The sequence below is a fragment of the Esox lucius genome, chromosome 23, assembly GCF_011004845.1.
Source record: "Esox lucius isolate fEsoLuc1 chromosome 23, fEsoLuc1.pri, whole genome shotgun sequence".
Classification (NCBI taxonomy): domain Eukaryota; kingdom Metazoa; phylum Chordata; class Actinopteri; order Esociformes; family Esocidae; genus Esox; species Esox lucius.
This window is the reverse complement of record NC_047591.1, coordinates 17026385-17048127: the sequence shown is the minus strand read 5'-3', so window position 1 is coordinate 17048127 and position 21743 is coordinate 17026385. Positions and strand designations below refer to the sequence as shown.

Genomic DNA, 21743 nt, shown 5'->3' with positions numbered 1-21743 from the left:
AATCAGACAACTACCTGACAAAAGCATTGGATCCCGGTCCAGTGTCTTTTTGACATGGTCCGACTCCCCCGTGAGCGAGCTCTCGTCGATTTTGAGATCATTCCCTTGAATAAGCACACCATCCGTGGGCAGGAGGTCACCTAAAAGGCGCAAGGGAGAAGCAATAGGCCTTTATGAATTTACAAGACACATTTACCATCAGATCTGTCCAAAATGTCACCCAATTTTCTATGCTGGGCCCTACTTTTGCACAAACTGAAATACAACCAAAGGCGCCTCTCACCGTATTTTATCTGTGCAACGTCGCCGACCACAATCTCGGCTACAGGGATCAGAATGACTTGGCCGCCGCGGACCACGGCAAACTTCTGCTCTTGTTCAATGCGGCTCTGTAGGCCGCGGAACTGCTTCTCTTTGCTCCAGTCATTGAACGCGGTCACTAGCACCACACAGACGACAGACAGCAGAATGGCGGCACCCTCGATCCAGCCCGCGTCCGCCTCGCCTTCATCCTCGACTCCTCCAGCTGCTTTCCCACAGTCTACATGAGGGCAAACAGCACATCCTCAGTTTACACTGAGAGGCGTTTAACTGACAGTATGAACAAACCGGCAGCGCCACTGACATTTCTTTGTTGTCATTATGTAAAAATGCAGCGCAATGACATTTGTCTAAAAAACACTAAGGCTGAATGACACATGATTTCCAAAACAAATTACAACTGTGCAACCCTTCCTTATGATTTTATACAATCAAAATAAACATGCAAAAGCAGACATCAAGTCACCAAACCCAATACTTCTCAATGCAGAATTTGCAATAGGTAGGAGCTGCTTACTTTTCCGTTCAGCATCTGGAGGTTTGTAAAAAGAAAGGCCTAATGAAACTATGGCTGCCACTTCAAGGATAATCAGCGTTACATCTTGTAATGCTTCCCAAACTAACTGAAGAAATGTTTTTGGCTTTTTTGGAGGTATTAAGTTCTTCCCAAACACTTGTTTTCTCTTGTCGATGTCTGCAGGCTGCCCACTTAAACCTGGAGGGAAATGAGACAAATTTCAAATTAGATTGAGACAGTGTATTTTTATTTTTTACATTTTCGTAGTTTAACGCACGCACGCACACACGCTTCATTAACCACCCTCATCATCAATGAGGGTAGCTGTTGCATGTAGACATTTGGTGAATGAATGAAATGAAAACAGCAAAGACTGGACAGCCAGAATACCTTGTGAATACCAACTCAAAAGGTCATGCAGTTATATTATGTTGCAGGGCTCCTAAAAACAAGCAGCATTTCCTACAGTACCACAAATGCACCATGAGGCAACAATATACATTCGGCAAAAAAACAAGACAATCAGAGCCACATGCTCAGGGGAGAACAACAGGAAATGTTTAGAAAAGTAGTAGTCAAGGACAATCAGAAAACAAATGCCATTTAGAGATTTTTGTTTTCTGTAACATTTCCTCATTTAATACACAGACAACTGGAGATGCAGTCTTTCTCCTTTGATTTCGCACATTAAGTAACATTTCCTCTTTCAATACACAGATTGATAACTGGAGATGCAGTCTCTCCTTTGGGAGTGCATGACCCCATCGTCTCAACTTATTCAATGGAACTAAGCCAGATTATTACGCAGACCTATTCAATTAGAAAGCCCCTTTTAGCATTTTGGCTCTTCAAATGCATGCTCTACAGAGTCAAAGGGATCAGTAATATTCAGAAGACAGTTCAAATATACGGTAATGTCCTTTAACACTTTAACAGTGGTAGGTTTTGTGGTTTTCACACCAGCACATTGGATTTTAAATGAAATACTGAGTAAGAGTTTAAAGTGCAGACCGTCAGCTTTCATTTGAAGGTATTTACATCCATAACCATGAACCGGGTAGAAATAATTTTGCATATGTTTGGGGTCATTGTGCTACAGCAAAGTGAAGTGTCATCTAATGTGTTTTGAGGCATTTGTTGGTTCAGAGCATGTAAGATTTTCCTGTACACTTCAGAATTAATCCGGCTGCCGCAGTCAGATAATCAATAAAGACAAGGGAGACAGTCCACCATGTTTCAGATGAACACATTGGATTACGTGCAGCCCCATTCACCACATGTTCTTATCATCACTCTAGTACAGGTTAATCATCAGGCCATACAACTTGGTTCCAGAAATCTATAGTTTCTTTATGTACTTTTAAGCAAACTAACATGGCTGTCATGCTCTTAAGTTGGACTGTCTGCATCTTAAGAGGCCGACAGTATGCATGTCAACCGCTTAGTGTTACATTTTCAACCTCTTAATGTTTGAAAAACAACAGGATTGTGTTTTTTCTCGCATTCTGTAGAGTAACACACAGTGTGATCATCCAAACCTTAGCTAGATGTTCTCTCCTCTGCCTTTCATCACAGTGCAGAGAGTATGTGTGTGTGTGTGTGGGGGGGGGGGGGGGGGGGGGGGGCTCTAAGTTGCATTTTGTTGCTAGGTAACACGCCCATGTCATTAGTGAACACTTACTTGCATCCCCTTGGTCTCTCCTGTAACTTTTCCTAGGCTACACCCAAGACTGCTAGCGTGATATTTGAAACCTAAGCTGTCATTAAGTCACTAGATGGGTTAATGAAAGTAAATATGTTTGGAATCTCAAACAACTAAACAACTATCAAACCGAAAAACACATTCCATACCTTTACTTGACATCGCACAAAATATACATTTTTTTGCTGGGAGATGGTCCTCATTATGAACGTGCTTAAGTAACCAGATTATAGCTTCAGTGACAATGAATGAAATCAAGTGAATAATTACATCCAGAGTTTGGTTAATTGTTACATGTAAAACAAATCACATCAAAATAGAAAGCCTATTTCCATTTCCTCAACACTGTCGGTCAATACCATTACTATTGCCTCATATAGTTCAGATTCTATTACTGTAACCTGTGATTTTGCCGGACCGTGTAAGTGGAGCCAGCTAAGAAGAGCGAATGTCTCTTAGTGAGTGAGTGAGTGACTGACAACCCTTGTTAAAAAGCGTAGTGATTAGAGAAGCAGACTTGTGAACTGTGGGTCCCAAATTCGTAACTCCTTGCAGGCGAAGCGATGTATGCATTATGAATTATTCCGTTTAGACAAAAACTTCGCTGGCTAAAACCGTTAATATCTACATTATACTAAGCCTGAAATAAAACAGTTTACGGTTATATTGCGACTGTTTCTAGTGGTATGCATCCGTTTTGGGTCAGGATAGATAAACACATTTGCTGGCTTAAAACGTAGTTACGTTATAGTACGCCTTAATTGAAACTGTATATTGTTATATTGCGACTGTTTCTGGCATGGAAAAGTTCATCTTCAGTCTCGCTATCAAGTGCTCAATTCTTATGATTTTGCCATGAAAGAAAAAAATACATACAATTCTTATGCTATGAAATTAAATTGCTTTGGCAGACTCGCTAGCAATTGCTCAATTCCTATGACTATTCCAGTAAGTAAATAGATACCGGTAAAGCATATTACTGGCTAATACATTGTTAAAACAGCCAGTGTCAAATGGCATACATAGACGCTATTTGTGGTGGAGGTAAACTTAGTAAGAAACATTAGTCAGTTTAACTGTATCAATGTCATTCACGAATGGCCGATTAACTATTAAAATGGGCAGTGGCAAAAGAGGACTTGTTCAGGATATACAGAAGCCTTGTGAATACTGAAAGATGGCAAATGTACAGCTCTGTGGTGTAGAAGTTAACGACACAGCCTTTCATGTGGGCGACCCAGGTTAAAATCTCGAGATGCCAACTCTATTACGGGCCGGCCGAACTAGGCTTGCCTGGTTTCTTGTTAAGACATTAAGAAAATATTTTTAAAAAGATGTATTTTCCATTCTGAAAACGCAGACTCCTGAAAGCTAATGCGACCTCTGATAAGAATGATTGCATCAAAACCGGAATTATTCCTCATTTCAGCCTTCACAGAAAGGGAAAGCAGAGATTATTAGAGATCGGGACTAATGAAGGGTGGGAAGCTAGACTGGTAGGCTGTAGTCAGTAGGAAGTCCAAGGCTCACAGTCTAATAGACCAAACAGCACAAGCAGCAGCCGGGCAAGCCAGGCCTCACGTATATAGTCTGCATGCACGAAGCAATGACACCACGTGGCTCTGGGTGATTAGTCAGCATTGCAGAGCAGCACTGGGGTGAGGAGAGTGGAGATGAGGAGGCAGAACATTCACATGCAGAGAGATGACAATCGTCCAGAAGGGGCGATCAGAACTAACTGTTAAAAATGCGCTCGAGCAACACGTTTCAGACTCCTGGGGGAGATGGCAGCTATACATCAGCATAAGCTCATAGCAGGTGAGCGTGGGTGGAGCAGAATGCTTGTGTTTGGGCCCCTTAACAATGCAATCGAGAAATGTTCAGCAACAGTTTGCAAAATGAACTGGGACGGTAGCGTGCACAAAATGTGAGTATGCGTGCGAGTGATTATATTTGTGTTTGCACACATTTAACATGGGGTTTGCACACATTTAACATGGGTGCAAGAGACTGTCCTTAGAGAGTTTGAGTGATTGAGTAGATGTGGATGAATGAGCTGGGTGTGTGTTAGTGTGTTGGAGTGTGCAAAACACACCAAGGCGCAGATCAAAATGTATATCAGATAAAGCAGTTTACAGTCAGATGGCTGGGGGAAAGGGTAGAAGCTTTTCTTTTCAAGCTTGATCTTGGTGCTCCTGAACACATCTGTCTGCAAGAGAAGTAGTATGATCAGCCAATGGCTTGGGTGCTGAAGCCTATAATTATCATGACCTTTCTGCAGCACAGAGTAAATAATCAGGGTGCAGGAAGCATGCATCCAATGGTGTTGGGAGTGGTGGCCGTACTAGCGGATAATGTAGAAAGAGAATATGCGCGTGTTGCATCTGTAGAAGTCTGGAGATCCTCCAGAGGTCTTCTGAAATTCTTCAAAAAAGCAGTATCTCACTAAGAAGTACAACCCCGTTTCCAAAAAACTAGAAACGCGGCAAAATGTAAATAAGAACGCAATGATGTGCATATCATTTAAATCCTATATTAAAATAGTACAAAGAAAGTATATCAAATGTTGAAACAGACATTTTACAGTAACTTCACAACTATATGCCCACTTTGAATTTGATGCCAGCGACACATTCCAAAAAAGTTGGGACAGAGGCAACAAAAGATTGATAAAGTTGTGCAATGCTAAAAAACAAAACCTGGTTGAATATCACACAACGCATTTTGGTCAATTGGCAACAGGTCAGTAACATGATTGGGTATTAAAAAAAGAATTCCAGAGGATGGGTCTGTCAGAATTGAGGATGGGTTCACCACTCTGAAAAACTGCGCAGGGAAATAGTGCCACATTTAAAAAATAACTTTTCGCAACGTAAAATTGCAAAGAGTTGAAAACTGAAAACTAATACTGGTTGGCCATGATCTTTGGGCTCTCATGTGGCACTGGGTTGAAAACAGACAAGAAACTTTAGCAAAATCACTGCAAGGAACATTTCCAAAAACCATTGTCTGTGAACACAGTATGCTGCTGCATCCACAAACGCAAGTTAAAACTTTACCATGCAAAGAAGCATGCACACACACCACCCAGGACCACCACTGCCTTCTCTGGGCCTGAGCTCATTTAAGATGGACTGAGGCAAAATGTGAAACTATCCAGGGTTCTGACAAATCAATATTGAAATTATTTTTGGGAATCTTGGAAGCTGTGTCCTCTGGACAAAATAGGAGAGGGACCATCCGGTTTTTTATTAGCACACAGTTCAAAAGCCAGCACCCATGATGGTATGGGGGTGCATTAGTGCACATGGCATTGGTGACTTGCACATCTGCAAAGGCACCATTAACGCTGAACAATATATACAGGTTTTGGAGCCACATATGCTGCCATCTAGACATCTTTTTGCCAAACCACATTCTGCATATATATAAATCAGTCTGCAGTCCAGATCTGTACCCCCAATGAAAACATTTGGCGTATTATGAAATGAAAAACACAACAAGAGATACCAAACTGTTGAGCAGCAGAAATCCTATATCAAGCAAGAATCACTTTCAAAATCACAGCAATTGTTCTCCTCAGTCCCCAAACGCTTACAGAGTATTGTTAAAGACATGATGCAACACAGTGGTAAACATGCCTGTAATAAAACATGTCCTAACTTATTTGAAAGGTGCTACTGGCATTAAATAAAAAATGGGCATGTATGTTTTTAAAAACAATAAAATGTCTCAGTTTCAACATGTGATATTTTGTCTTTGTACTATATTCAATTAAATATAGGGATGAACAATCTGCACATCATTGCATTTTGTGGTTATTTGCATTTTACAGAGCGTCTCAACTTTTTGGGATACGGGGCTGTACATTAACGTACACACAAGAGTACAAAGGACACCCAAAAAGAAGATCTGATGATATCCACAGACAACATCAGGCCTCCCCGTTGTTTGAAAAAGAAGACACACAAAAATTCAGAAGACACTGAGCACAGAGCTTGCTCTTTGTTTAGTATATTAAATGTTAGGTGAAAAGGATACTGGGGTAGGACATTAAAGCCTCATTTTGGGGGAGGGGCAGTAAACAAGCAGGAGATAATGCAGTCTCCTCTATCCCCTCCATAAGCGTGTGCGTGTGCGCACGTGTGTTGCCTATGAGGTGTTGCTGCTGGCGATGACTCACCGTTTACAGCTCGATTAAAGGCTAAGGTTTATCATGCTGCTGCCATTCTAGTTCGCAGTCTCTGCGTCTGCTTTGATTCACTACAAGCTTTCAACTCTCCATTTTGCACCATTTTTGACCCTGAGCAACAGGTTTGTTCTTTTGCAAATATTTTGAGGGTTTATTATCCTGATATTTACAGCAAAAAAAAGGGCCAACTTTGGGCATGAAAAGTAATCTGCTGTCATCAGCCTGCTCAAGAGTTAAAAGGCAAACCTCTGGGTGAACCTAGGGGTGCCATCGGCATTTGCCGCAAAATCTTCCACAGATTGTGTCAAAAATAGACTTAAACAGCTTAAAAGGGATGGAAGAACACCACAGAACACCATGAAAATCAGCAATAACTGGAGACAACCCCAAAAGTGGGCATCAACTACCCTGCTGAAGAGGCTTGAAAGCCAGAGATTACAACAGGTAAATCAATCTATTCTGCAGGCAGACAGAACACCAGCCTACCACCTGTAGTTCAAAGTGAGCCAAACAGGACCATCTGCCATCCTGTCTCTGTTCACTGGGACAGACTGAGGGCAGCAGCAGAGCCGCGTCTGTAGCTGAATTCAATTCAAAATATGGGTTGACAAATATTCCTGTTGCGTCTTCTCAGAGTATGACCAGTCTAGGTTTAAGTGACATGCAAGAATGAATGTTTATTTTATTTTTTTGCAAGCCAGCTGGCGAAACAGACAAACTTGTTAAAGTTGAACTAACTTTAGCATTCAACTATTATTAGCTAATTAGCTATCAGACGTGACGTTATTGGAATGGGTATTTACGTGTGAGGTAAAAACACAGGAATACCGCAGGCAGAACATAGAACCACACTACAAGCAGAAAGCTATTATGCAGCTGCATCTGAGCTAGCAGAGCGCATTTTAAAAAAAAGTATTCTAGTATTGGCCATCATATCAGACAAATGACTGATTCTGATAATTGGAAAAATTCTTAAAACAATAATCAACCCCAATTCAAAAACCAAGGTTAAGCATTCCGCATTAAAATAGCACATTAGCTAAGTTGAAAGCAGTGTCATAATTTCATTATGTCACAATACGGTTCTAAACATTTGTTCAAGGGCTGAGTTTTCCACACAATACATCCACAATGGGAACTGATGAAGATTTGGTATAAAGTGCATTGCTACAGCTAAACATGTTCTCTAAAGGCAAATAACAAAATTCCTGAAATTTCCCCCAGAATTATTTTTTTTCCAATAAAACTTCCCCCAGAAAGGTTAAACAATGCAAACAAACCATTATCTATCTATTACCCAGCAGAAAGGTAAATCAATCTGCAAGTAGCCCATCAGCCTAGCACCTGTAATTCAGAGTAATGTTTAAAGGGTGAAATAAGAACTGATTCCAAACTATTGAAACAGAAAGAAGGGCATGCAAAATCTTGCCGAGAAATGCTCTTATATGCAAATAACTGCAACGTTTGCCAAAGAAAAGCTAAACATTTTTAAAAGATTTGTGAAAGGATTGGGCTTTAAAACAGAGAAATAGCCTGCTAACATATTAGCAATCGCCTTTCGATTGTCCAGCAGGCATTAATCTTAAATGACAGCTTAGTCTCCGGGGCCAATACTGAGAGAGCCGATTCATAGACAATTGTAAAAAAAACAAAAACAAATAAAGGAGGTGGCAGTGCTGTACACACTGGGGGAAAAATGATGTGAAGCTACTCTCGATCTAGAGCATGGCACCACCACCACAACTATATTAGTAAAATGACAGATGGACGCAGATAATCGATTGATTAACAGAGAATAGTCTCACCAATTAACCCTGTAAGCTTCAATAAACCCAATCTGTTAAAATGTTAAACCTGCCACATACATCCCAAAAGTGGACATATGTGTTTCAGAAATGAAATAATCATAACTCCTGAAGACCTTGGCCTTTTTTTGATGATGCATGCTAAAATCTGGCAAATACTTTCCAAAGCACTGAAATACTGTCAACAGTATAACATTAATGCCAACAGCCAAAATTTAGGAAAAAATAAAGGGTTCTGTTACAGTGGGGTTCATGTTCCTGGTTATTATGGTCACATACTAACGCACCAAGAGTCTCTTCCCACTAAAGTCTATATACTTCGTGGCATACATTTTGGAAGAGACCATGTGTGACACTGTCACTCTTGTTACATGTTACCAGCAACCCTTAGGAGAAGCACATTGGGGTGTTGTTAACTCATCTCTGTAGGGTTGAAGAAGGCCTGTAGAACATACAAAGGGATGCGGCACAAGCAATGTACTGCTTGCAGTGCGGAGCGCTGCCCGTGGTGGATCTACGCCGTTTTAATCTTGGATCAAATCGAAAATCCCCTACCCATAAGAGTTCAACCAAGGTCACGTCAGCAATTAGGCACAACAACATATCCTGGGAATGGGGAATATAGTGAGAAATAGAGTAAGACAGAGTGGCACATCCCTATGCATTTCCCCAAATGGATTCTGTGGTGTACAGGCACCACCATTTTAAGGTTGGTAACTCATCCAACTTCAGTGGCTGACACCTGACTCCAACCAAGTCATCAGTTATGTGATCACGACTCCAACTGGGTCAGCCAAGGAAGTAAGACATCCCAGCCAGTAGACTACATTAAAATGCTTGAAGCCCTCAATGGCAATGACCATGCTTTCGGCCACTGGAAGCCTCTATCCTACTCTATGAGTAAACCCCTATAGGCAGGGGAGCCTCAACCCAGTCAAGGCCCTAACGTGAAGTGACTATGCACTTCTTCCACACACTTGGCATGGCCATATCTGCTGAGCGGAACAAACACACACGGAGTCCACAAAAAACGGAATAGCGGCGGGAGGGGGGGGGGGGGGCAACAAAACACAGTGGTCGTGGTAATCTGAAAATGGCAGTCAGTGTAATTTTTTAAAAGATTAGCTGCTACACTGAGCGTAGTACTGCTGCAGAGAGCCCAGAGAGAGACTCTGGTAATGAAGTGTTTTTCAGCCCACATCTCCAGGGCACGGCAAGAGAGGGACACGCGTGTCATGACGCTGGAGAGGCAGAGCAAAATGGAAAAGGGCAGCAGAGCAGTTCCAGGGATGAGCTCATCTCTCGCCCACGTCACCACATCTTTAAACCAGTTACTCGCCTCACAACACCATCCTGCCCTGTCCCCACATGTGGAACACTGACCTGCACAGTCTGGTTCAGTGACTGGCCGACAGCTGTTCTGGTTGAAGCCTCCTTTCACACACTAGGGGTGAGAAGGGGTGGATACACAGGTCCAGGAATAGCCCACAGCCTTCAGTGCCGCCCTTCCCCCCCCCCCCCCCCGGCCACCTGTCTACTACAAGCTTTCCAAGGAAGTGATGTCAAGGTGCAGTGGATGACACGAACCAATGACACTGCAGCGAAGTCACGCACCTTTGCAATGAAACGCATACATACCGACAACCAGGAATGAGAACAGTGTTTCAAATTATCCAATAAGACATTAGTACTAGAGTATGTGTGAATAAATATTTTAGCCTAAAATAAACTTTCCTATTTGAAATCACAGATAAGCCGAAGTATAATTCAAAAAGTGAACACAAATCTTACATGGTTACAAAAAAGGAGAAGGCATGACCTTTCAATTTAGAAATGTAATAAAAGCTTTTTATGTAGCTTTTATGACATGTGCCTCATAAAGGGCCAGTAACTCATGCATGTAGTTATTGTTGACGTGGGCCAATAAAAGCATATTAACCGGTGGAGTGAGAGATCCCTAATGCAACACAAGATTTATATTACAGAATTGAAAAGCGTTATAGAAATGAATCTGCTACAAATAGCAACCAATGGGTGCCTCAAGTTTAACCTGAATACAGTATGGAAGAAAGTGCCACATGTCATATGGATGGGGGAAATAAAGATAGTAATACATCATTATTAAAATGGATTCCCTAATATGTTTTGGTTAGTATATGTTTAAGTTACGCCCACTAGATTGCCAGTAGACAAGCTAAATAATATGCTTCCCAAGCAGTTCGCACAATTTCATCAGCCTCTTGCACTCAGACATACTTTTAGGGAGATGGGAACAGTCATTGTAAGCCTATTAACTGGCCCTGGTTTTGTCACCTCTACATCGTAAATTTGTTTATTTACCTTTTTTCTTTCATATTTATTTAATGCACTTTGAGATTATTCTAAATAATGACAAACTCTCTAAAATGCAAAAAAAAAGTATCATATTTGCAGTATTTGACTAGGTATATCATAGGAAAAGGTATATCATTGAAATGGATAACTCTTTCAATGTAATCTGTTGTGTAAAAAGTTCACATCTAACTACCCGCGAATAAGGTGGAAAGTTTTAAACAAATTATTGACATGGTTCTACTAATAGTACACAAGGTTTTGGGCAGAATATTGTACTTTGGAAGTAAAACTGAATTAATTATCATGGCCTAGTAAAAAATGAAACAATCAGTAAAGAGCAATATCAAATCACAATACGTATTGTGTCTGGACCTAAGTGTGGTAATCGACCTAAGAGTGGTCCCACTTGCAAAACCCAACCCTAGCATGGAGCTGACATCACAGGGGTCGTTTTAATGCCGCATCTGCCATTATTTAAATACACTGAAAATTCTAAAAAATGCAGGTGGGCCTTTTCACAATTTCATTACATTTCAAATGCCAGTACTTTACATTTAAACCCGACTTATCCAAAACGATTATCACAACCACCCGAAATAAAGCTTCTCTGTGAGTGTAAGTTAAAAAATAAAATCCAACGCTTATCCATGAGTGGAATGGATTAAGTGTTGATATTTCACAAAACTGTACATGAATGACAAATGTACTCTGGTTCAAAGGCACATGCTCCAGCCAGTGCTTTCAATTAAACAAATTAATTTAAATAGAACAAACAGAACATGACGGGTACGATAGATCAGAACAAGCCATATGTAATAATAAAAATGTTTGAGGGGTCTGTTTGAAAACGTTGACTTTTCAAAGCAAACAATTCCCCAGGTAGCCAATTAGCCTAGTGAGCTTGCAAGCTTAGCGAATAATCTAGCTTCTCTAGGCTACTCCAACCAACAACACTGTTGTATGTTAATAAGCATTGTGGCCACCGCGATTCATGTAGCAGAGGTGGCTAGGCTACCGGCAATGCATCGCATTGCGCCCCTGTCTGCACGCTCCCAACTCACAAACACGATATGTAAGACTGACACTAGCTACCTCCCGAAGCAGTGCTTAGCGCAGGATAAAACGTAGCAGTATGGATATAGTGAAAGATAGTAAATAGAAAATCCTAAAATAACACACACACATCATTAAAATTCAAATCCATGGCCTATGGTGGTCTACTAGTCAAACCCACATCCTACAGTGCATATTAACCGACTTAACCAAATGAAAGGCTTTTCAACAAATACACAAAATAGATGTCATACCAATAAAGGGACATTTAAGAAGTAAATGGTTGATTAATTAAAAGGGGGTGTTTACCGTCTACAGGTGATGTTTTCAATCGGGTGCATAGTCCTTGAACATCCCCATAACTTTCCCCAATTTTGCTTATTGCCTCCGCCCCCCGCAGTTCCATGAGGGCCCGCAGGTCCTTGAGCGAGCAACCAAAGTCCCCATCGTGGTTGGCCATTGCCGTGGAGTTCTTCACTCCGCTGTACGAGTTGTTCGCCATGATTTTCTTGCTGTGTGCACCGTCCGCTACGGTGGAAAATGGCGTCCCGAAGGAAGAGCTTAAATCCTCAGAGAGCGAGCCCGGTTGTAGTTCCCATAAACGTCTCCAAGTCCTTCAGAGGTGGCTGGTAGTGAAGTGAGGAGACACTAGGTAGCAGGACTGGGACAAATCAAAATCCATTTCCCTCAGACCCTGGTGTGCCCTATTCTTCCATATTGACCGAGGTTCATGCTCACAGACACAGAAAGACAGCATACAAGGTCTGAAAGAACAAAAACAAAAAAAAAAGTTTAAAATACAGTAGCATCAATAAGTTCAAGTAACACAGATTATGTATGCCATCATGTTGTATATAGCAATACTCAGCAAAACAATGTACAGAAACGCCAGGTCACTGGAAAAGGCTCACTTTGATATACTTTTTTCTTTAAGACAGTCTTCTATTTAGCAAAGGCAGTGGGTAAACTGTCTTTGCTAAAAGTTATTTTCTATGTCTTTGAAATGATAATTGTGCTTTTTCAACTGTTTTGCCAGCTGAACACAAGGAGAAACAGCTAATGGTACAATGGCGAGCGTTGGTACTGATAAACTTTGTTTAAATCTAGTCTGACAGCGGAATTTGGGAACTCTCGTAGACAGTGGCGTTGATAAAACGTTACCTGTATGTCTCCAGTGCTTCACAGAAGTAGCCTACGCATCTGCTAACACTTCACTCATTTACACCATCATCACCCTAGTATCAATATCCTCAGAACAACACAGAAACACCAATGACTCAACAAAACTTAGTCTCCCCAATGTATACAAGCAGCCCTTTACAGTCAATTCAGACTAAGGAAATGACGAGCAGTGTGTGCATGTGTCCTTCCACAGACATTCGCCCATACTATGTGGTTAAGAACAGAGGATTTCAGTACAATCTAAGCTTAAGATTCAGATACAAAAGTTTTGTACTAGTTTAGTCACATCGTAACATCGTATTTGGATAGTTAATTGAAACGTTACTGATAGTCAATGTGTAGATGCTTTACAGACTAACACTAACTTTAACCCTCATCCTAACGCCAACCTTAACCCTAACAATAACACATTGCAAACCTTACCCTAATCATAACCTGAGGAAACATTGAATTCATTTTTTATATTTTGTTGAGAGTATGACTATATATAGCACATCTGTAACCTAAATAAAGTGTAACCAGTCATCTCAACAGCAAGCAACTTAACATTGAATATAGAAATAAGTACAGGAAATTAACACATGGCTGGTCACATTTAATACAGCTCAATATATTTAACTTTTGCTTGTCTGGAGTGAGAAACATGTAATTTGACCATATGTTTACCAAACAACTGGGAAACTATGGCCATTTACAAGAATTTACTTACACACCATTCTGACAGAGATGAACCGGCAAAGGTTTAGGCGGACGTGAACTATGCTTAAGAAACAAACGAAGCACTCTCCAGCAAGAACATGGAGCGGGCTGAAGAATGAACGAGCACACACGGACACGGGATTTATGTAGGTTGTGCATTTCAGAAAGGCTGACTTCTGAAAGTCAAGGCAACCTCTGATATGGTGTACTGCCCACGCCTAGTCTAGAGCCTTGACTACACTACCTACTCTGCCTGGGTGAGGCACCAGCTGGGTAGTCCGTTTGATTCACTGTCTGGATGTAAAGCTGAATAAACTGAACAGAAGACAGACATTTTTAAAGAGGGGGAAAACCAATCATAACTGCATCAGGCAAGAATCACTACACACGTTAGGACTCCATGAAAAAAAATAAAAATAAAGGTTTAACAAGGGAGCACATGCAATAGACGCAAAACATGTAATTTCCCTAATAGGACAAATGGGAGCACAATGAAGCATGTTTTTGGAAAGTTGTTGGTCACGATTCAATTCCATTCTGAGCCATCTGCCATGGAAAAAGTACACAATATATTATTCACTACACAACATAATTGCAGGGTTGGGCGCATTTCTGAGGCAACATATGAAACCACATTTCAGAAGGTAATGCCCCTTATCTTGGCCACAGATTTTCTGGGGTGAGGTTGTAATCCACGAAACGGTTTCCACCAACATTTTTCACAGAAATTAGTTTTTTTTTTTTTTTATAGTTACAAGATGTGTGAAACGTCAAACGGTTGCCTTAATGGCGCTGGTGCTCTACTTTCAGAGTGCATCAGTAAGACAGAAAAGGCTGCCGTGGCGACATGACAGAAACACAGACTTTCCAGAACTTGTCCAAAATGAGGTAAGGGCACTTCCACTGTCGCTGATGTTTCTTGCAAATTAACCTTGCATTATGTGTCTTTCCAGAAATGACCCCTCTAAAATGGTCGGCGCAAGCCGTTTGCCCGGAGCGCAAACTGCACACGTTTGACTCCAAAGTAGCAGAGGAGCAGCCAAGCTCCCTTTCCCCTCATGATCTGAGGCTGTCCCCTTGCAAGTACAATCAAGATGAAGGAAGTAACATTTGCTGCAGTGACAGTTTCGGGTTGCGGTACAGGTCACATGTCACAACAGTGGAAAATATCTGTGATTAGATCTCTGCGCTTATAGCTGGCAGAATATGATTGAATCATTTGCACACGACACCAGACCTATACTCAGTAAGAGAAGTCTAAGAAAAGCAAAATGGGGTTTAGCGAAGATAATCGATAAAAAAAATTGTAAGGCCCAGCAGTGTCTTCTTCAGGATTCAATGTATGAAATGCAGCTGTTCTATGGCCAAAGGCAGAGCGGGCTGATAGCCTAAAAACATACAAGCAATTAACAAGTCTGCCATGCTGCATCAGTACTGTATGTGTACCACGACAAAACTGAACTAGTGACTTCAGGATTGAAAGAAGGATGAAAAATGCAAAATAGACAAATCCTTGAACACCTGAACATGATTGTACAGACTAACAAACAGGGGGCATGAGTTGTGCTTTTGCATGAGAATGGCCCAAAGCGCACAGCCAAGACAAAGCTTGAGTGGCTTCGGGACGAGTCCGTAAATGTCCTTGAAGAGGGCAGCCAAAGCCTGATCTTGAACCCCATTGAATTGATTTGTGGAGAGACCAGACGACTGCAGTTCTCTCACACACACACACACCTAATCTGACAGAGCTTGATAGGAAGGAAGGAACTGGCCAAAATAAGATGTGCCAAGTTGGTAGAGGCATAGCAAAGAAGAAGCAACGCTGCCAAAAACACATCTATAAATTACTGAACAAAAGGTTCTTGATATCAGCTTTTGATTCATCAACAAGTTGCTCTGGGTAAGAACGTCTGGTAATATTGTAAATTCTAAATGATATTATAGGACATGGATATGAAAAATATCCAAAAGAGTGTTACATGTAACTTCGCTGATGGACTATGGTCAAAATATTGCAACAATAATTTCATAGGACAGCTTCCTAAAATATTGATTATTTAGCTGTGCCACTGTTCTCAGCTCTATAGGAAAATGTTTAGAACTGCTGGGAAATTTCCTTAAACATAATCAAGAGGGAGGGGCCCCTAAATATCTTAAAATCTGCGGTGTAATGGGCCAACTCCCCAGTCGCCACAGCCCTGAAGTATCTTTACTTGAGTTTGGCAGCAATATAATTGGCTATTTTACCTGATGGCTGTTGTGCCCTGGCTGATTGCCTTGGTGCCCTGCCAAATTAGGCACCCCCTTAATGTCAAGTGGCCTTGCCCCAAAAATCTATCAAACTGCCTAAAAGTTAAATTAACATCCATTTCTTTGACTACCCATGTTCCCACGTACCACTGTCTCCCTTCATGCAGGTTTTCCATTGCAAGCTGATTCTCTTCACTTTTAAGCTAAACAGGATTGACACCTGGTTTAAATTAGTAGACCATGGCAGGAGTTTAATACATTAAGATCTTCCAATGCAGACAAACATGACTGGTAGAATTGTGTGTAGATACATATTCTAGCTAGCAAGCCACTGAGGTATAAATAAACCTAGCCGGCCAGCATGTCCAGGGAGCAATGCATTGTGGGTCTTCAAGAACATATTTGCTGCATACAAACATATCACTATTGCAAAATGATAACAATGAATTGACATTTATTTAACAATAAAACATAGGATTGGACGGCTTAGCCCCCTAACGCGGGAGTTGAATTCAAAACACTGCCTCAAACTAAGGAAACCCTCTTAGTCATGGTTGGCCCTTTGAACCCCTTTGAATGCCAACTTGCTCGATGCGAGTCAAGGACAGAAGTCCCAGGGATCCCTTTGCAACGGAGCTGCCGGTGCGGCTAGGGTATTTTTAGTGACCCACAGTCTACCCCCTGTCGCCACCCCTCCCTTCCCTGGGCCAGTGCTGAAGTGGGTTAGGGCGTGTACATGTGGAGGACACAAAGCAGAGGAGAGCACTCAGCCTTACTCATGTCATGCAGGCTGGTTCAATGCAGTGTCAGAGGGCCACTTCACACCAGAGACTGGGCACTTCTGCTTCTCACAGTCCTACCTGCCAATTCACAAGACCACACAGGTGTCTCCGAACGGCAACAACTGCAATCAACAGCCTTTTCCGGCACCAACTCCCGGCACTTAACAGACATTGGATTGTTCAGGAGAATACAATTCATTATTTCATGTATTCCACATTTGCTGCCGTACTAGCAAATGAAAGGAATGGTCAAGTGTTATGTAATTCATGTCCATACCGGGCGGAACTACCGCCCGGTATGGGCCAACGAAATGCCAACGAAATGCATTTTCCCAGCGATCTACTGATAGAAACTGACACCAGCAGTTCACAAAGCAAGCTATGACTATTCATAATTATAAACAGAGAAGCACCTCCTGGGAACCCATGGTGTGTTCAGTGGGTGAGTGCCAGCGTAGTTATTACGGAGGCATTGACAAACAGCAGAGGAACAAAATAGAGGTGGACTAGTATGTCCGTCAATTATTAATTATTGGTCACTTCGTAAGCAAGGGAAGGGACATCACAGGGTTTCTTGAATTACTGTTCTACATTAATTGCTCAAGTTTTTTTTCCCCGTGTGTTTTCTGGTTTTGAAGCAATTGTTTTAGATTTGTTTAAGATTAGTTTTCTAATTGGCGTTTGTGCCCAGGCACATTAGGCACACGCAAAACAGCGGTACCCCCTGAATCTCATTTTTTTTTTATCCATTTCCTCAATTTGGGTTTTCTCATCCACAATAATACTTACACCATATCAGGAGACCATTCTGAGGTTTGGATAGATATATAGATTTTTGTTGCAGTAACCCTTTAATTCAAGTGCACACCAGCTGGTAATCTGTGTTCCTGTATTGGTCATGTGATTGCAGAGTTTGCTAAACAAATGACCACTGGGTTGATGCAGGGCTCTACTGCGGCATTTTTTACAAGGAGAAAATGCACAAGTAAGCTGAAAAATCGAGGCACACTGAAATAAATTAAAGAGCACAATTCGATTGTGGTGACAATCAGGCACAACAATAATGATTTTTTTAAATTTTTCATGGAATTCCATTGTATTGGTCCCTGAAAGACAAGTTATTCCCATGTATTATGTGTTCCATAAATGTGTACGTGCTCACAGGCCTGTGGCTTGGACGTTATCAACAAAGATAAATAAACTAACCAACTTGGTTACCAGTCTCTAGATTATGACTCACAAAAAAAAGTTACATAAGAAGCATATTGAAAATAAGAAAAAATATATTGATCTATATTAAATGTCACTAGCCACACATTTTTATTTGATTGAAACAAGTACACTTGAAGGAAAAAAATTGCTTTAGGGTGAAGTGTCCGTTTGTACTCAATATAGCACCAAGAGGCAGACTGAACAAGTCTTTAAATCCCAATGTGAAATATCTTTGCCCTTACAATCTTAAGGTGATACACTCCAGGGAGAGTTAATAGACGCATCATAAAAAGTACCTTATAGTGCAACTGACTATATTTAGCTTTCCATGATAGCCTACATGAGGTTGAATGTCAGCACAGATTAATATGACACAAAAGCCCCACTGCCTCTTACATAAACAATACTTCCTTCTGTAGTAAGGGGATTGGTTACTAAGTTTCCACAGCAGAACTAATTGTGACATATTGTAGTCTACATAAGCAATCCTTACAGTAACTACTGTACAATGAGATTAAAGCATATTATCCTTTGACACCTGTCCATTCTAAATACCATTAAATATTAACGACATAGCCCAGCGGCTGCTCAGTAATTTACCAAGAAATGTGTAACGCCACGGACAGAAACCCTATAGCCATTGTAGAGGTAGTGTCGGCCTACCAATTTAATTAGGTCATATCCTGTGACTGAACCAAGCTAGTGTCTCAAAGTTGTTGTTTTTTTGTTTTTTTTTTAAGAATGGCAATTGTTACCCACATGCATGTTTTCACTCCAACCCCAGCTGTAAATAACCACATTCAAATAATGAACCAGTAAATGATTAGAATCACAAGCACAATTTTAGGGTTTGAAGTGAAAATTAATAAGACAGTTGGGCTACAGTAACCTGAGTAAAAAGCCCTGTCCAAGTGAGTATTTTTTTTTTGGAATAAACAGAACATACACAACTATAATAATTAAATATGGACAAAGGTTGACCAATATCATGGAAGTAAGAGGGATTATATTACCCTATGCTTAGCGTTAGTCTGCTGAACTGGGCCGGGATCCTACTTGAGTGACAGCAACAGACTTGGTTCAAAGGCCTCAGACACAGTCAAAGGTCCATTTTTGATGGCAGAGGTGAATCATTAACAAAAATGTCTGGATATCTAAAAAGGCAAATGTCTAAAAGATAGTAAACCAACTAATTAATACAACTTCTTGAAAGCCATAAATGTATTAAGAATGCAACAAACTCCTGCACTTTGTAGAGCCGGAGAACCCTGACCCTAAACACAAATCTCTTCAAAACTTCAAACGTGTGTGCATTGTTAGACTTCAACAGAACTGTGGCACAAACCTATGGAATTCCCAATGTTCACAACTTGACACAAAGGTACTGTTAAGTGATTGTAATCCACATAGTCAACTGGCAGCTTTCATTAGAAACTCAGCATTCAGCTCAGATTAGGATGCATTGCTGGCAAGTGCACCAAGCCCGGTGCTATTTAATAGGATAAGAGCAGATCCCTTCTATTAGACACCAAAACGCGATAGGAGACTATTTGTCACAATGGGACCGGTACATAAGCTTTGCAGTAGGAAAATGATAAATGGAAAATTGCCTGTGGGCTAACTGTAGTCAAGGTCAAATGATTGGTTAGGGTGCATTGTCATAATGTTAACATAAATCAAGACCGTCGGTGATGTTGCCAAATTGGCAGGATCATTAATTCTCTAGTTTCTAGAGGATCGGCTATGGGCACCGCTACCACTAGATATAATGCCGCTAAATGGTTAACGTTATCTAACTTAACACCTAGAAACTCTCCCATAGCATGCACTACTGAACATATCAACAAGCGGATCTGCATGACAGGTTCCAAAGACACGTTGGGAGAACTAGACGGGATTCAGTAAGGACATGTTGCGGCGTAAGGTTGCTGAAATGTTTACCGCTATTTAATATAGGAGTCAATGTTAGCCAACATTGGCCAATCGGACACAGCTAACTATTTTCACCCAGTTAGGCAATCCTTCATCAAATTTTTTTTTTGTCAAAGCAATGACAATGGTAACTCACGTCGCTCTAGCTAACGTTAGTCAGAACGATACAATAGCTACTGTAGTACTAGTTATCGGTGAGTGTATTGTAGCAACAGTAGTTAGCAAGCTAACACTGGCTAAACAACTGGGACCCTGGCGTTATTACTGACCAGTGATCACACCACGGAGCACTTTAAATCCATTAGCGGACTGTCTTTTGTCGAAGTGCAGCTAACAATTAGCTAACAAGACAGTAAAAATATAACTATACAAAATGTTTAACAGTTACTTTTTTATCACTGTTAAATAAGCAAAATGAACATCGTCCTTGTGGTAAGAAAATCCATTAATGCTAACCTTGCTAGCTACAGGTTATCGACTAAGAGCGTAGTACTGCATGTGTCAAGTCAACTATGTACTGACTGTAGCCTGCCAGCTATAAAACATTCGCTAGCTAATGCGTCTGCAGCAAGTTACAATACACTACATTGACTGGATAGTAAGCCCAAGCGGACTAAACCCCTAAACTAATAACATTTCAAAACAAAAATCTATGAATTGATTTTGAATTAATTACAAGTAGTACATCCTTCGACAACTATACCTGAACAATATAAAACTATATAATAATATAGCTAGATTGCGAACGCAAATAAAACAGCATATTCAAGACATTTGTTTGACGACTTCGGCATCATTTTAACTGTTAGTAGGTGTTTCGCATCAATGTCTTCAGCCACCAGCCCACCAGCCCCTCCAAAAACGCAGCGCGTGCAGTCGAACCCATTTCAAACTAACGTTACAGTGCCGCTATTTCGCTAACAGCACAACTTTCCATGCAGTCAGTCTCGCAAGTTAGAATTTCTAGCGCGTTATTTGGGTATAACAAGATTCGGACACAACACATATTGAAAATAGTAATTATTGTCATTAAGACTCTGTGGTGAAAAACGTTAGATTAATGGACGAAGCAAAGAGTAACCTGAAGAGCATAACGCTCAATGGCAGTTGTCCCATCATCTTACCCAAGCTAATTAGCTGTAGCAATCGAGCCATCAACGAACGAGCAGCGGTCCTAAGTTAGCTAGCTACCGTTAGCTAACATTAACCGGGGAGCCAGAAATGCCGTAAGGAGATAAAACCATACAGACTATTGCTTACTGTGTTCAAAGCTCAGCCTTTGTCCATTTCGTTGCGTAACAAAGTATATACATGTGCACGAACAAATGTCTAAACCAGTAGCGTTACTTACTCCGTTCTCCAAATATATTACCTCAGATCTCTTTCGCTCTCCTCAGTCTCACCACACAGACTGCCCCTCTTTCCCAATCTGCAATATAACCCCGCCCACTACACTGTCACAACATGACAAGGGACATGTGATTCACTCACGCAGGTCACGTCAGGAGGATGGGCACTAGCTCCAATGTAGATCCCCATTGGTTTAACCGACATATCAGTCGCCCGTGGAAACAGTTACGTCATCAATTTTATTCCAAGGTAGAGATCCTCTCGTACAGGCTTTACCTTATCTGAATACATAAAAATCTGATGCATGCAAAGACCAATTCTTACTCGGTGTAATGAACCCATCATCACATTCACACTAATATATGTTTATTTGTGTGCACATGATGCATCTAGATCCCTGGCTCAGTCGTTG

At 41.0% G+C, this 21743-nt stretch overlaps 1 protein-coding gene across 7 annotated transcripts in view; it reads right to left on the bottom strand.

Annotated features, from left to right (window-relative positions):
* The window catches only part of atp2b1a (ATPase plasma membrane Ca2+ transporting 1a), a 46660-nt gene extending 25228 nt beyond the window's left edge, over nt 1-21432 (bottom strand). For 3 of the 7 annotated variants that reach the window (XM_020042905.3, XM_010887321.5, XM_010887327.5), the window contains exons 1-5: nt 21333-21418; nt 12234-12688; nt 839-1036; nt 284-541; nt 15-140 (exon numbers count right to left, since the gene is read on the bottom strand). In XM_020042905.3, coding sequence (XP_019898464.1) covers nt 15-140; nt 284-541; nt 839-1036; nt 12234-12426 — 775 coding nt within the window. In that variant the 5' untranslated portion in view covers nt 12427-12688; nt 21333-21418. Of the gene's footprint in view, nt 1-14; nt 141-283; nt 542-838; nt 1037-12233; nt 12689-16831; nt 16853-21105; nt 21222-21241 lie in introns of those variants that run through there. The other 4 variants (XM_020042906.3, XM_020042908.3, XM_020042907.3 and 1 more) reach the window with 4 other exon arrangements.
* Nucleotides 21433-21743: the final 311 nt, after the last annotated feature.